General features: G+C 30.1%; 4 protein-coding genes across 12 annotated transcripts in view; 2 read left to right on the forward strand and 2 right to left on the reverse strand.

Annotated features, from left to right (window-relative positions):
- The window catches only part of LOC112688968 (E3 ubiquitin-protein ligase mind-bomb), a 42,793-nt gene extending 35,451 nt beyond the window's left edge, over positions 1 to 7,342 (forward strand). For all 3 annotated transcript variants that reach the window (XM_025562426.1, XM_025562427.1, XM_025562428.1), the window contains 5 exons: positions 2,817 to 3,072; positions 3,184 to 3,690; positions 4,065 to 5,026; positions 6,204 to 6,486; positions 6,582 to 7,342. In XM_025562426.1, coding sequence (XP_025418211.1) covers positions 2,817 to 3,072; positions 3,184 to 3,690; positions 4,065 to 5,026; positions 6,204 to 6,486; positions 6,582 to 6,731 — 2,158 coding nt within the window. In that variant the 3' untranslated portion in view covers positions 6,732 to 7,342. The remainder of the gene's footprint in view (positions 1 to 2,816; positions 3,073 to 3,183; positions 3,691 to 4,064; positions 5,027 to 6,203; positions 6,487 to 6,581) is intronic.
- A 1,907-nt stretch (positions 7,343 to 9,249) lies between these two features.
- On the reverse strand, positions 9,250 to 11,423 carry LOC112688952. The gene is made up of 5 exons (XM_025562399.1): positions 11,207 to 11,423; positions 10,825 to 11,131; positions 10,463 to 10,724; positions 9,655 to 9,911; positions 9,250 to 9,574 (listed from the first exon to the last, which is right to left on the reverse strand). The coding sequence occupies exons 2-4, from the start codon at positions 11,061 to 11,063 to the stop codon at positions 9,678 to 9,680; spliced, it is 735 nt and encodes a 244-aa protein (XP_025418184.1). The 5' UTR covers positions 11,064 to 11,131; positions 11,207 to 11,423; the 3' UTR covers positions 9,250 to 9,574; positions 9,655 to 9,677.
- A 644-nt stretch (positions 11,424 to 12,067) lies between these two features.
- Positions 12,068 to 14,050, reverse strand: LOC112689010 (hemK methyltransferase family member 2). Of its 7 annotated transcripts, XM_025562501.1 has the most exons (6): positions 13,618 to 13,853; positions 13,457 to 13,531; positions 13,322 to 13,388; positions 12,923 to 13,261; positions 12,585 to 12,853; positions 12,068 to 12,518 (listed from the first exon to the last, which is right to left on the reverse strand). In XM_025562501.1, the coding sequence occupies exons 3-6, from the start codon at positions 13,337 to 13,339 to the stop codon at positions 12,236 to 12,238; spliced, it is 909 nt and encodes a 302-aa protein (XP_025418286.1). In that variant the 5' UTR covers positions 13,340 to 13,388; positions 13,457 to 13,531; positions 13,618 to 13,853; the 3' UTR covers positions 12,068 to 12,235. The 7 variants fall into 7 exon arrangements, with proteins under 7 accessions (XP_025418286.1, XP_025418289.1, XP_025418283.1 ...); XM_025562504.1 differs by lacking the exons at positions 13,457 to 13,531; positions 13,618 to 13,853 and adding an exon at positions 13,860 to 14,050; XM_025562498.1 differs by adding an exon at positions 13,860 to 14,050 and having other exon boundaries at positions 13,322 to 13,790.
- Positions 14,051 to 14,183: 133 nt separating this feature from the next.
- LOC112689012 (DNA-directed RNA polymerases I, II, and III subunit RPABC5) lies at positions 14,184 to 16,135 on the forward strand. The gene is made up of 2 exons (XM_025562505.1): positions 14,184 to 14,377; positions 15,992 to 16,135. The coding sequence occupies exons 1-2, from the start codon at positions 14,283 to 14,285 to the stop codon at positions 16,098 to 16,100; spliced, it is 204 nt and encodes a 67-aa protein (XP_025418290.1). The 5' UTR covers positions 14,184 to 14,282; the 3' UTR covers positions 16,101 to 16,135.
- Positions 16,136 to 16,333: the final 198 nt, after the last annotated feature.

Genomic DNA, 16,333 nt, shown 5'->3' on the forward strand with positions numbered 1-16,333 from the left:
TCCTGTTAATTAAAAAATGTATTACAAATTATGAATTTTATGAATTTGAGTATTAGACAATTAAAATATTTAGAAAAATAATCACTATTAGATGGTCTATCTTTTATATTTGTTTTTCCAAATTATTAAAAATTAGTTTTATAAGCTCATAAAAGTAATTTTAAAAAAAGATGGAATTTTATGACATTTATTTGTCTGAAGATTACGCAATTAGTAAATCATCGTGGGATACTTTGTTTATATTATTGTATTGTTATTATTATATTCTATATTATACATTGACTTTGGGTTAATGATAAGATTTTACTTTAAGGCACATATTTTCCACAATGATTTTTCATCTTTTAAGAATAGGGTCTCAGGTTAAGAGGTAACTTGATACTGCTGCCAAATCCGTCGCGGGGTCATTCCCCTTGCTCCCGCTTACCCACTACGCCGGCTTATATTTATAAAGTTCCTGCATGACGTGAGATACGGTGGCGTATCTTTTATCCTGTTTGTTATACACTGTATACATTCAACTACTACAGCTGTTGTTCTACGCCCGTCGAATACTGTACATACGAAGTATATATATTAATTAGTAGTTGTTTCGTTCTCCTCAAAATACTAAATAATAAAGTCCAGTTGTGTTTATATTATTTATTTTATGTACATGAAAGCCACATGAGTCGTGTGTATTTATAGATGGAAAAAGTTTGCAGGTGCTAGATACAGACAGAATTTCAATACATTTTTTATTACACATAGATATACATGCTTGTGTACTGATTAAAAATAAAACTCTGATGGAGCAGGATACTATTATCCCAATTCAATAAACATTTTGATTAAAAAAAATAATTATAATTATAGTTTGTACACTTCGGTGTTCCAAATGCAGTGACGATCGCTAAGGCGTTTTGACCGCTACCATCCCTTTTCATCAAACCACTTCCACGTAAATTGAAAATTTTCATTTTCGCGGGGTATATTCGATCGCGATATCACACTATACTGTAGTAGATGGTGGTATCAACGACTAATATAATAATGTAATGATAAAATTTAAAAACTACTTATTATGAACGTTAAAAAATATATAATTTCTGAAGCGGAAAAATCGTATATGAAGTTAAAAATGTGATAAAATAGCATCCGTATATTAGATGCTGTAAAAAAAAAAATTCTATAATTTTGATTTATTTCGATAAAAAAAATATGTTTTTAAAATATTTGTATTACATTCTGAAATACTCCGTATAATGTGAACATCATACGCAATTGTGTTTAATCTAATAGGTTACTGAGTATGTGTCTTTTCTAAAATAATTTAACTTCTTTTTCTATTTCATAATATGAATTAATTGATAATATGCGATTTCATACATTTTAATGTATCGATTTAATTAATTATTTATATACTTAACGAGTATCAGTAAAATATATCTTATTATTTATAGTTAAGTGTAGCAATAAATGAATAAAAGTTTTTTTATGAAGTATGTATTATTATATTAATTTCTAGCATTATATATTTAAATATTATTGCTAAAATAAGATTAAATTTAACAAATGTAATACTTTTGTCAAATACTTTCTGATCATGTTAAAAAATGAACTGTAATATGTATAATGAAATTACAAATTTAGTTTAGCTACATACATGTGTGTGTTGCTCTTATTTGTTTTTATTTACACAAAATAAAATTAATTTTAAATTTAATAATATGCGATTTCTAGAAGTCCTGTCTATATTATTTGGTGTTATAGTCATAAACTTATAACATATAAGTTATTTCAAGCCATTGTTTTGGTTTAGTCTTATTTATATTTATATATTAATTTTATAAATACTATTCAGAATAATAATGTTAATAACATTTCTAAGGGTTTAATTTTATAACTTATTTGTACCAATTACTTATTGTTACTCAAACATGTTTTTGTTTTCAATAATTTGTGTAATTTATGTAAGCTTGAATTAGTTACTAGGTAATATTTAAAAATTATTTTTGATATATTTTAATAACTGAACAGAACAATAATTTTTTATTTTAAATTAATGAAAAGTTAAATTTTTATAAAAAAGACAAGTTACATACAAAAAACATGATAACAATGCTATGGAGTCTGTGCACAGTATTTCTGAAAATAGTTTTATATATTTAAGAACCAAAACGTTAAAAAAAACAACTAATACACATGTATAATTTTAAACTAAAAATTAGATAAAAAATTAAGAATTAGGTTGTCTTAAATATAAATTGATTAATTTATATTGTTTTAATCTGTAATTGTATAATGACATGAATGACATAAATATAATATAAAAATAAAATATAAAATATATAATCATATAAACGTATATATGTAAAATATTATTTTGTCTAATTTATAACTATCTTAAATTTATACATTAATCCATTTACACTGATTAAAGGTTTTTAATTTTTTTTTAAATAATTAGCTTGCTGTTTCATTAAAAAAAAAAAAAAAAAAATTAGTTAATTATTTAAAGCGTAAATTATTTAAATTTAAATCACAGCGAGATGTATTATATTTTCCGGTTTTGTAATAAATAAAGGATGAAATGTAAATGTACATCATGTTAATCTGGAAGTTTTATTTTCAAAATTTACTCTTTCGCGGTTTTCACGTATTATGGTACTATCATGAACTGTGTTTTATCTATATATAGTTAAAATTCGTCTAATGATGACCACCATGTGATTTGCATATTAACAACGATATTATTGTAATGCTACATTTTGTTTTATTAATACTTATTATCACTACAGCTAATCACCGCTTATTATTATTTCATTTTGTTACAGAGCTACTGCCATCATACTAGATTGGATCGCCAGCAACGGTGGTCGTGGTAACAATGCCGCTGGCCACCGATATTGGATCGTGGATGAGCCCAAAGACGACGGATACACTGCGCTCCATTTAGCTGCCTTAAATAACCACGATCGCGTGGCATTATTACTTCTAGTTCGCGGCCGGGCCGATCCTAACAAACGTAACGTCAACAAACAGACGGCTCTACATCTGGCCGTGGAACGCCAACACGCTGACATCGTTAAGGTTCAGTATATTTATAGTTAATTTTACTATATATTTTTGCAGTAATCTCGACATAATGTGTGTTTATAATTTAATTATTATACTATAAAATCGTATTCGTGTCAAAAACAGCTCCTCGTCCGTCACGGCGCCGACCCAAACATACCGGATAAAGACGGTGATACGCCTATGCATGAAGCTTTGCGTCATCACACATTACTGCAGCTGAAGACGGTGGGTACACCTCCAGCGCCTGGGATGAGCTTAGGATATATGCCAGGAGATCCAAACTCAAAATTCCGAGATGACGGCGGTGGTGGAATAACACTTCGCAACCTTCTCGCAGGCAATCGCGTCATACGCGAATACCGAAGATTTGGAGACGAGTGTTCTCCGGTAAGCCGGACTGTGACGAAAGACCCGTGTCCCGTAGAACAGGCAGCCGAGTTGTGGGCTGCCAAAGGCCCAGCGTACTTGGAAATGTTCGCTTCGCCTGTGTCCGCTGTGCAGAGATTAATGGCCGAATTGCTCGGACAGACCGAAGAATTTAGACGTTTGCACTTAAATGCGACAGGCGACGAGAATGTTTCTGATGGTGAAAAAAAGGAAGATGATGTACCTGCGACGGTAGCTTCAACAGTAAGTAATTTCTGAGCTCGTAGCTATGTAATTATTGTTTTATTATGCTCCAGTGATTATTATAAATCTCAAGTGTATAGACTGACTGATATAAATATTTTGTTGGTAATTCTAGGTACGGCCCTTGCACGAATTTTGCGTGATAAAATATTTTCGTGACTTCAGAGACCGAAAGACTGCCATAATATTAGGTTTAGGTTCCCTGAAAAAGTGTTTGATTACGTGATGGCTAGACATTTAAAATTATATTATAAAGTTCAATACCCATAGTAAATAAATAACTGTAGTGACCCTTAATATCGGAGCTGGAAATCAATGCAGTGATACAATATATCATGTATTATATCTTTGGAATTTTTTTTTTTTTTTTACAGTCCGATGCGAACAGTTCCATGGCACCCAAAAGCAACAAGCCCAAGAAACTGAATTACCGACGGCGGATTAAGAAGTCTCCGTTATGGAATGTACGTCAGCAGACCGTGGATGATCAAACCGGTCCACAAGTAGCGGGCGAAGCGCGCACCGCTGCCTTGGGCGCCGCGATGGCAATTTCTGGGCCAGGCAGCCGAAATCTTTTGGGCCAGCCCACCCGTGGCCCAGGATCCCGGTCGGCGCCCACCTCGCCAGTCGCGACAGACAACAATACGATCCCGCCACCGCCCAACGCAACGGTAATCGTATGCGTGCTCGCTGGCACTGGTCGCGCCGACCTGTGGGTGCGAAACAATCGTGGACAAACGCCGTTGGATCTGTGTCCTGCGGACCAGCCGTTACGCCGAGCTCTGATCAAATGCTGTGACGCAGCGGCCCGGACCCGCAGCGCTCAGGCCGCCGCCGCAGCCGCGGAATCCGGTACATCACCTCCGGCTCCTGCAAAACAGTGGCCTCAGCCGTCACAACTCATGCTCTACAACATGCCACCCGACTACACGACTAAAGCGCCCTATCACGACGCGTACGCCTCGATAGCTATCGGTGACCCCGGATCCCCGAAAGAATGCTTTAAACATCCCCCCTTCTCCAAGGATGGCTTCCCCAATTTCACCGGCAAGCGAGCGAATATCTTTTATAGATTGGTGTCCCTTGGCATTGAATATTCTGAGGTCTTGAAGCAGGTGGCACTCATTGATCCGACACTTGTGGGCTCCGACAACGAAGCATCCACATCGTCTGTTTCCACTGCTGATGGAGCCACTGTTAACTTGGACAACGAATACTCGAATAGTGTGAATTCTGAAGACCAGGACGATGATACTGACATAAGCCAAGCCTTTGGTGGCCTTAACATGAACGTTAATAGCAGCAACAGCAGCTGCAACATGACAGATAACAACGGGTACGATTAGATACGATATTTTTGCACTGCATGTTTAATCTAACAAGTAATACATATTTTAAAACACCAAATAAAAAAGAAAATATGAATAATTATATACATTTTACATTAAATCATTATGTCAGACAATATAAATTTAATAACAATATGAAATTGAAACTGAATATCCAGAATAATATTAATTAATAATGATTATTTATAGAAACCTTTTTTTTTCTTCTTTTTTTCTTTTTTTTTTTAATTTGCCTTATACCTTTTATAGATACTTTTACGATACGAATAATGTCTTGTAATAATTTCAACACAAAAATCGTTGGTAACTATCTGCTAGTGTTGTACGTGACATTCTAGTGTATTTCAATTTAATTAAATACCTCTACACTTCCCCTAGATTCAAGTCTGTGCTGTATTTTTAATGTATTGTGGAACCTCGATAACTCGAACTTTTTTAAGTCGAATTTTCGATAACTCGAATTTATCAATATGTCGAAGTATTATAATTTAATTTTGGCTTATAACTCGAATTTATATATTATATAACACGTACATGGCTCGATAACTCGAAAGTCAAATAAGCAAGTGTATTATTATAATTAACGATAATCGTAATTTAAAATCAATTAATTTATCAATCTAATCTTTACCTAATGTTTAAAAGGTACAATTATGAATTCAACGATATTATATAGCTTTGTCTAATACTACTCTTGCCCAGGCATTTGATAGTTTACAGGTTGTACGTAAGTACATTCAAGAACAACGAAAAATTGGAGACGATATTTTTGCCATTCTAAATGTTATCGAAAACTTTATAGATAGGACAATCAATAAAAAATAATCAAAAATATCAGGTTTCTTTAAAAAATAGTTCTAATTTATTCATTACATAGTATTTTCTTACTATTAGTAAATATATAAATAAATAAAATTATAAAATGAAGTATTTGTGTTTTTATATAAAATAATATTCTCGGTATCTCGAATTTTTTTTGCCGGTTCAAGTTATCGAGGTTTTCCATAAGTCGAATTTTCAATAACTCGAATTTTTTTTTACACATAACCGATTTGAGTTATCGAGGTTCTATATTTTATTTATCTCGACGAGTATAATTGTCGTAATTATTAAGTTATGAGTATTTTCTTTGGTTTTTTCTTAAATTGTTTACATTATTAACAGAGGATCCTCTGCAAGTGGACAAATGACCATCACGGCAGGTGGCAGCAACGACATAGAATGTTTGCCTTCCACTTCTAACAGCACCAGTTTCACTGTAGCTAATAACACTGTAACTCAGCAGCAAGATAAACAAACCAACGGGCAGGATCAAAAGTCAGTGGACATCAGCAATTCACCAGTCCCACATGAACGTCCCAAACCACCCTCTGAAGTGGCTTCCAATTCATCAGACCCTGCGTTGGTGGAAAAGTTAATGCAACAATTGAATGACCTCAAAGAAATGGTATATGTTTTGTAGTATAGATAATAAAATACATGATATCATGTATATGTATATAAATGTGCTTATTTTATTAATTAATTTGAAATATTTTAAAGAATATGTGTCCCGTTTGCTTGGACCGATTGAAGAATATGGTATTTATGTGCGGACATGGAACATGTCAACTGTGCGGAGATCGTATGGCTCCTGGTCAACCTTGTCCTATTTGTCGCAAGCCTGTGGCGCACAAGATCCTGCTGTATTAGACAACATTAATAACAACTCTACGGACCGATGCCGCCGATCTATACTATGATGCCGATAAAAATTTATATTAATCCCTTGGGTTATAATAACCATAACATATTATTTATTAATTAATAGTTAATTATATTTAATTTATTTTAACATAAATCTACTATAATTATTTAAGCATATTTATGTAAGTATAGTTATATTCTAATGACCCATAATCTAACTATTAATTTTTCCAGCATATATGATAATGATTAAAAAACAATTTTTTTATCGTATACGCAGTAAGTTCATATGATTGGTTGGATGTGTTTTACTTGCAGTATTTTTAATTTGAACTTTTAGTTACTAGAACTACTAAGAATTTTTGAGTGTATAAATTCAGTTCTGCATTCTGTTTTGCCCATACTAAGCATATTATTCATAAAAGCGTGTTCAGCATTTAGTATGTAGATTACGATTTTATATTTATTAATATTTAATAATACTACTATTAGGTGGAATGTATTATAATTAATTTGTTTACAAGTTTAGTAATTTCTTAGTAATATATAGCCATATGAACTATACATGTCTCATAAAAATTATTATAGTTTATAATATTATATTTTTAATTTTTATTTAAATATATTTAGGTCTCTCACTAAGTTACAAGCAAGGTGTTGGTGTAGTTTTATCTTAAATTATATCAACTATTAATTGTAAATCAATGTGAATATTGATTTTTTCAGATAAAATAATAATATTATGTAATTATAAATCTAGATACTATGTGTCTTTTACAATATTTTTACTTTTATTAATTTATACATAATCTTAATCCGTTTTAAAAGCTATTTAAAATATTATGTAGTTTTACCTATGTAACTTTGGTTAAATTAATAAATAGTTTTAATTAATAATTTACTAAATTAATTTTTGTTTTATTTAACAATAATGTACTCACATAATTTATTATCATTATATAAATTATTAATTAAATATTATAAAATTTAATCAATTTTATATTTATTAGTTATAACAAATTTAGTTTATTAGTTATTGATATTAATTTAGTAAAAATGATTAATAATTTAATCAATATTTAGCAAATATAGTTCTAGTGCTATTATAATTATCATTATAGCAAAAACCCAAGTAAATTAATATTTTAGTATATTATGTACGTATATACATATATTATATGCATATATATCTTATATATTAACACTATAGTCAAAAACTAACTATTACTATTAAATATTATTCAATTTTATATTAGATAATCATTTAGAATAACAGTTTTATAACTTATTTATTTTACTGTTCAATGGTATATTTATTTGAATTTTAGTCTTCTTATGTAGTTATTATTACTTTATGATAATGGTATAATATGTTTTAATATAATTATCTTAATATTTATAATCAATACTTTATATGAAATTTAAAATACATACATTATATTACAGATTATATTATAATATCTTATACTTCACTGACTGTTGTTTTCAATCATATCTTGCATTCATTATGGTAATAAGTTATCTTGCAAACTGCAAATTAATAAACTAAATTTACTAATAAGTACTTATATTGTTAATTTTCGAGCATTTTAAAATAATATACTAATTGTATTTAGGCATATTATGAATATTATAATTATAAAATAATTAATAAGAAATTACAATAATCTCTTGTTATTTTATTAATGTTTATAAATAATGAACAAAAAATTAAGGATTTTTAAGTAAAATTATTCTAATAGAATTTCTATACTTCAGGGAACCTCAGCAATATTAATTTTTTCTTTATATTTTTTTCCATAGTATTATTAAGCAAATATAAATATAAATAATTTTAATAAAAACAATTTAAAAATATGCATTGTTTAAAAAATTTAATTTTGGTTCAAATGAATAGCCAAATGTTAATTTCATTAGTGTTTGAACCATTTAATAGAAAAGAATAATCAGTTGATAATCAGACATATTCATCTAGTTTTAGTGGTAATATTACACAATTAATTACATAGAATTTGCATATCACCAATGTTGATTACAACAATTTTGTTTTATCAGTGACGATTGATTCAACTGTAAATTTATTATATATTATAATTTGATTTTGGTTGTAATTTTTTAAATTGACCCATAGTTTATTATTTTTAACTCAAACGTTTTTGAAATAAAATGTTTATAATCATTTGATAAGTCATTAATGGGTGATTTGATTTTAGTTTTGTTTAAATAGTATCCACATTACATTAATTAAACTATCTTGCTTAATTTTAATATTTATCTTGCCTTGAGAAAAATTTTAAAGTAATTTTGATATTATTATGTATGATTTCACTAATGCAAGTACTCAGTTTTTTTATTTTGTATATCTGGCAAAGCTTCTAATGGTATCTTAATGACGGACAGTTTTTCTAGTTGGACAAGAAAAACACCTGATACAATTCTACAATGAATCTACTGATGAATGAAAATAATAAAACTTTAATTGGTATATTTTATTTAAATAATTCAACGAATATTACAAGTAGCAGTACTATAATAGAAAATATACAATAGTGTTTATAAATATAATAATGTATATATTAAAATAATATTGCTTATGTTTATATACAGCAATAATATGTATTGGAATGTGAATTTAACATCCCAACTGTAATGGCAGTCAATTAGAGAAATAACCATAGAGCATACGCTGTTTCATCTGACAGATGCAACCAATTGTTTTCCAGATATGCATCAACCCAGAATTAAGAGTGGTCAACAATGAAAATGATCGAGACCATAATATCAGTTGCAACTTCTAGGTAATGGTGGTCTATTATTAATGGTGTCGACGAATTAAAACTGTCACATACCTATGATAAAATATATAATAATGATAAACAATAAGTTTGTATTTAAATTTGACAACAATATTTATTCAACAAATATATACCAGGATGCCTGCAACGTCCATCATCATGATAATGTTGATGGTTCCGATGCTGTTGTTGATGTTACAGCTTCATCCACCTGTTTGCTATCATTTTCATCCTTATTATAATTGTTTTCTTCTACTATGATTTTATCTTCCAACTCCTCCACTTCTGAATCTTCTGTGACCGAACCATTCACTACCGTTGGAGGTTCTAAAAGTGACCGGCGATTATTGTGCTCTCGTCCAATGCGGTGAGAGAGTACTCGTAGGCGGTCCTATTTAACATAATAAATTATCATTGTAACAATTAAATCAGTATATAATTTTAATTGGAATTCTCCCACATATTGATCAGTTAATGAAATATATTAAAAATTCTTAATTTCTAATCACATATACTTTTATAATTAATTGATTAATTCAAATACTTCACTAGTTTTTGAAGAATAAAAATAAACAAAATAACTAGAGTGATAACATTTTGAATGTAGTCAACTTTTTTAAAATTAGTCTTTCTATAGGTATATAATAAACATAATTAATAATACTTTATGAAACTAATGACTAAGGAAAATTGTATAGATAACAGTAAATAATAAAAATATTAATTGATAATTTTAATGATTTAATAAATATACATTAAAAAAATAATAACATAACATAAAAAAAACTTTATTTAAATGTTAATATAATACATCCAATTGATATACAAAACATGCAAATAAAATTGTTTATTAAAATAGAAGTGTTCCAAATAGAATTAAAATGAAAAAACTAATATATTCATTTATGGCTTCAATATAAAAACAGCAAATTGCAATAATACCTGTGTGGACTCTAGTATGTTTCCCACTACAGCAATCTTAGCCCGAGCATCGCACAGTCTACGAGCATAGCCGTCTAGTAGGACACTTGTGTTGGCAACTGTCTTGGATGAAGTAACTGATGCAATCTTGTCGGCAGTGGTGGGCGACTGTGGTGATGTTGCTGACGAAACGGCAAATAAGTAATCATGCTGGGCCAGCGACAGACGCTTTAATTCTGCGGCCAATGAGTCGAGTTGTAGTTTCAGATCAAGCTGGCTCAACCTAATGCAAACAGAAACGAAAAAATAAAAACGTATATGGTGTCAATTACATAACAGTAGTTCACGACTAGATAGTAACATTGAAAAACAATAATTATTACCTTGTGCACTGAACTGATGCATCCAGGCAGTCCACGCACGGTCTGAGTAGGCTGGCTACCAGACCGTCAGCTAACGTGTCCCGAGTGGCTTCGGCCGCAGCTGTGGCGGCGACTGCTGCTTCGTCGAGGTCCTCATCGTCTGGCGAATAGTCCGCTATAGAGCTGTTCAATGGTGTATCCACCCGATCATTCGTTACTGCCGTAGTATGCGAGACGGCTGACGGGGTTTCGTCGTCCATAGATCACGGTATAGACAAAACGGTGCTGTGGCGTTATTTTTCGTCGGCGAGACCGGTGTACCAGGAACCTACACGCATTATGTAACAATAGTTTATGCACATGTTTACGAGGAAGGCTGCCGGTCGGTGGCGTAAATACTTACGAACAATTCCGGGTAACTAGTTGAAACAAAGAAAGTCGAGATAGAAATATGAATTAGTGCACATTTTACGGATACCAAATCGCTTGTGCGATAAATGATAACAACACCGATAACACCACAGACGTTGCTAGAAAGTGAAATGATAGTCATGTGACAACAGGTCTTATCAACGATTTACGCAGTGATATTGTGATCCTTCTGTAGTAATATCACAGAATAACAATAATATAATAATATTAATATCACACAATAAATTATTATATTTTTATTGTTGTAAAATTTGTAATTATAGTTCTTAAACTTATACCTATCTATAATTTTTTTTTTTATTTAAAATAATATATAGATAAATTCCTTTTGCTAGCAACTCAGAAATATGTAAACATTTTAATCAACCTGTTACTTTATTTCTTATTAAATTTAATTTGATTTAATTTATATTAGAAAACACCTATAAAACTACATATGTTGAGCAGTAGATAAAGCAGAGTTATATGCATACATACGATTTGGGTACTAACTACCTGCCAGTTCAATGAGATTTTTAAGTATATTGTGAATAAAAATGTATACTAAAATTGTTAAAAGATCAATAATCCATTTAATTAGAAAATGATTTGTTAGGAAGTTGAAAAATATAGCTTGCATTCTATCAATTTTATAAATCTAAAATTAAACTATTTTTAGATTTAATCTGATTGATTCCTTCAAAAAATAAAAATATATATAATTCAATTTGTACAATTTTACCATGAGTAGTAAAAAAATTAAGATGACTACCTGCAAAAATTGTTTATAATCACAGTAAATAAAAGTATTAGCAAAAAAAAAAAAAAAAAAATAAAAAAATAAGCTTAGAAATTTTTCTTAGTAAATGTATATGTGACTGAAATAAACAGTATTAATTGTAATAATAATGTACTTAATCATTTTTAAAATTAAATAACAATTATATCTTTTGGAATATTGATTTAAAGTGAACACAAATATAGCAAGCAATAATAATCAATTATTGTCAGAGGTAGAGTTCTAAATATGTGGGCGGTAAATTCGGTAGACTGCCAAACGCTCTCCTGGTACATGACGAGACAAGATTTTGTGACATGCAAGAGGTCTGTTAGTGGAGTTACTACCAAAAGTTGTCAGAATGACATCATCAGCTGAAGTTTTTTTATAGATTATGTCATTATTGGTGGTCCATTTTTGACGGGCTTCCATTTCATCACGCACAAGTGCTCTGTAGTTGTAGTCAATCATCAAGGCATAAAACACCCCTTGTTCAGATAACAAATCAGCCGCTTGATGCAAGGCCCTACACAACATAAAAATAATTTTAAAAAGCACAATCATAATAAAATGCAAATTATATCATATTTACCGCTTAAGCACGTCTACACCGTCTGGACCACCACCAAGCCAAGCAGCATCTGCCATAATAGATAACAATTGATCTTGTGCAACCTGATCTTTCTGGTCGATTTTTGTTGTTGTAGGTGATAATGCAGGTTCACCATCAGGGCCTCGTACGTATGGAGGGTTAAATAAGAGTATATCAATGGGGCCATATACATTACTGTGATCACTAATTGCGTTGGTAGGTTCAAAATGCCGCATCCATGTTAGCAAATCGCCATGGATCACATCTACCTACACCAAGAACATATTAAAACACAAAAATTAAATTTTTATAGATAAAAAAACATTGAATAAACACACCTGGACACCATTGAGTTGGCATGTTTGAGCTGTAGCATGGCAAGCAGCTGGGTTTACATCAACTGCCAAGCAATGAACCCCAACGGATTCACAACTATGGAGAGCTTTACCAACAGCAGCAGTTAAAAGACCAGCACCACAACCTAGTTCAACAACTAATAATAGTCCACGTTTTAAACATGGATCTGCAACAGCTTTATTTTGACAAGTCAGTCGATCAATAACTATATGTTCAAGGTCCAGTTGTAAGGCATCTAGCATTAGAAATGTGTCCTCAGCTGGTTCATATACTGTGGAGGCTGCTGTTTCCAAACCTTCCTCATTGCTGATATTCCACAACTGGTTATAAAAGTGGTCAACTTTAATATATAGAGAACAAGAGTATATTATGCTACTTACTGGGGTATCAATGATCATAATTAATTGTAATAGTTTTAATGTATTGTAATCGCTACAGCAGATGTTACTGGAAATAATTTAATTCTTATTTTTACTTCTTGAAGGTCGTTTTAATTTAAAATATTAGATGGGTACCATAATAATATCACAAATATTAACAACAGTCTGATAATTTATTCCAGTACACTTTACAGATATTGAAGATAATCCCTAAATATAAATTTATTTTACGTTTGATAAAGAAACAATGTGTAGTAAAATTAAGTTGATTAGTTTTGATAATTTATATAACTAACGTTAAAGATTAATGACCATGATGCATTAAACTGTTTTTTGTAATTTAAATTAATTTTGTCGGTATAAAACATATCCAGCAGCAAACAAAAACTTGGACTTTTTTCTCAATCTACAAGACAATTTGCCCCACTGTCCAGTTTCTGGTAAAATGTTTACAGTTCCGAAACGAACTCTAAATAATTATTTTAAAACGATACATGAATAAAATTATAATGGTACATTTGTTTTCTTGTAAAATTACTTTATCTACAATAACGATCGCCTCCATTTGGTACACGGAGATAACACGGACGCTTTTTTTTTTTAAACAGAGTCTTCCTTTTTTAATTTTGCAAATTTGTTATACTATGTATAGTTATTACTTGGATGAAAACCATACGAATAAACAGTCAAATAAATACAAATTATTGTTGTTTCTGTTGGCTTTCGCCCGTCGCTCGGCCGTAATAGAGCATTGTGTCGACGGCACGATGCGGACGCACTGAGCCTAAACGTTGTGCACCGCACGCGAATATGGCACCTTCAACATGATAACAGTCGTATCAATGTTTATATAATTATTGTATTTTGCGCATTTTCAGAACACGCGAGAAATTCAAACCATCACCACTTTCGAGAGTTTGTTTTGCTTTTATTTTACAGAGCATTACGCTACGGACCGACCATGATCATTCCTATCCGATGCTTTACGTGCGGCAAGGTTATTGCGAACAAATGGGAGAGTTACTTGGGTTTGTTACAAGCCGAGTACACCGAAGGGTGAGTGACATAGTGTCGTGTTATATGACCAATACCATATCCTTGGTCTTAAGTGCACAATTAATTCGAATTAAAAGAGTACAAAATCATGAAATTTATGTATTTCGTCACTTAAGTGAGGAGGCTGATAATTAAAAACTTACATTCTATATTTGACTTGTTGCGTACCCTTAGTTCAACTGTCGTGGTGTTGAATAGAGTTGAGGATGTTTTAAATAATAACTCAACTTTAAATGTAATAACGGTTTATTATAAAATATTCTAAGTCCAAAACATTTAATTTATTAAGTTAACTAGCGCGAAAGTGCTTGTTACAAATGGACTAAAATATATCTGACTATTGATCTGTTCAGAACTACCTTATATATCCCGTTCTTGTGTATAAGTATTGAGTATAATTTTATTATATATTGAGTTATATTTTATTACGTATGACGTCATTAATACATTTAGGACATTTCATATTCAATAACTCAGTCCGCTAAAATACATGTGTTTCAATATTGATTACCTATTGTATACTTAAGTGGTTGGTCTCTAAACTTCTGTAAGTCACATAACTAACCTTTAACATGTCATCATCATGTGATTTATATTTGTATAATATTTGGCTAACGCCCATAATTCTTTATCATTGTAACCGTATTATTAGTGTATATATATGATGATTATAATAAGAGTTATTCTAATACTTAATGTAAATCCGTAACAGACTGTTGATGTTGAATGTTTCCCTAATTTTCTGTTTTTCATTATACTATAAGACCATACATTTAACCGATACCTTAAGAGTTGATATGTTATTATTTAAAACCGTGGAATGTCGACTGAACCATTAATTGTTATTGCCTAAGTGGAAGAAGAAGAATATCTTTTTTATTGCAGCTTGTATATGCAAGAGTGTAAAATGCACAATCAACAGATTTTTTTACAAAAAATAAATTTCTCATAAAATATTATCTACAGGTATGCAACTGCAAACCCTGAACACGAAACAAAAACCTTTTTTACTATACCCAATTAGTAACTGTACTTATACAGTATAGTTACATGTTTTCATAGTTCCGATTTCTAAATATACAAAATAATTACTTATGGCAAATGAATACATTATGGTTATATCTCAGTTTCTATTTGTAAATTTAATAGGAATTAACAAAGATTTTAGTTCTTTTTAAAATTTGGACATATATTCTTATAAATCAATGATTTTTAAAAAAACATTGTGATATACACTTAATTAACTGGTTACAAATATTTGTGATGATTTCTGTGTTATTTAATATTTTGTACTTTATTTATTCCAGTATTATTTTTTTATTTTCTTCATTGAAATTGAGAATTACACTTATATTAATTTATTAAATTATTTTAATTAGCGAGAGTCTAATAAGTATGTCACATACATGTAAGCTGCCAGTGACGCTTGTCATTAATTAATTTAAAAATTTTCATATTATTAATTAGAATTCAAATGTTTTATCATCTCTGATTTTACCAATTTATTTAATTTTTATTTTGTTTTTAGTAATGTAAAATTAGTATAATATAATTGTTTTTGTTTTTTTATCATATTTATTATATATTATTAACTTTTGATTGGTTTGCTTTCAGTGATGCTTTGGATGCACTTGGACTTAAACGCTACTGTTGTAGACGAATGTTGCTTGGTCATGTTGATTTAATTGAAAAACTTCTCAATTATGCACCTCTTGAAAAATAATTACTTATTCAAACCATTTTTTCTTTTTTTTTTTACATCGGCTGTAATTTATATATTTTTAAAATTAAAATTGTGAAATGTTTTTTAAGTATATAATTTTTTTTTTTCATGACATGTAATGTTTTCAGTGTACCTAGTTAATTTATAAGACAAAAATAAAGTAAAAAGTGTCATAATATATTGGTATTGATACGTGAATATATTTATTTTTTTTTTTAACTTAGAACCCGGGT

This window comes from Sipha flava, unplaced genomic scaffold (assembly GCF_003268045.1).
Source record: "Sipha flava isolate LNK unplaced genomic scaffold, YSA_version1 41_pilon_pilon, whole genome shotgun sequence".
Classification (NCBI taxonomy): Eukaryota; Metazoa; Arthropoda; class Insecta; order Hemiptera; family Aphididae; genus Sipha; species Sipha flava.

What these genes read in the sequence shown, in the direction of transcription:
- LOC112689010 (XM_025562504.1), bottom strand. An exon ending in GCCAACTCAATGGTGTCCAG is followed by an intron (nt 12,854 to 12,922) that starts GTGTGTTTATTC and finishes TTCTTGGTGTAG; the next exon opens with GTAGATGTGATCCATGGCGA. An exon ending in GGTGTAGACGTGCTTAAGCG is followed by an intron (nt 12,519 to 12,584) that starts GTAAATATGATA and finishes TATGTTGTGTAG; the next exon opens with GGCCTTGCATCAAGCGGCTG.
- LOC112689012 (XM_025562505.1), top strand. Translation starts at nt 14,283, where the DNA reads ATGATCATTCCTATCCGATGCTTTACGTGCGGCAAGGTTATTGCGAAC. An exon ending in CAAGCCGAGTACACCGAAGG is followed by an intron (nt 14,378 to 15,991) that starts GTGAGTGACATA and finishes GTTTGCTTTCAG; the next exon opens with TGATGCTTTGGATGCACTTG.
- LOC112688952 (XM_025562399.1), bottom strand. Translation starts at nt 11,063, where the DNA reads ATGGACGACGAAACCCCGTCAGCCGTCTCGCATACTACGGCAGTAACG. An exon ending in GCATCAGTTCAGTGCACAAG is followed by an intron (nt 10,725 to 10,824) that starts GTAATAATTATT and finishes TGTTTGCATTAG; the next exon opens with GTTGAGCCAGCTTGATCTGA. An exon ending in ACATACTAGAGTCCACACAG is followed by an intron (nt 9,912 to 10,462) that starts GTATTATTGCAA and finishes TATGTTAAATAG; the next exon opens with GACCGCCTACGAGTACTCTC.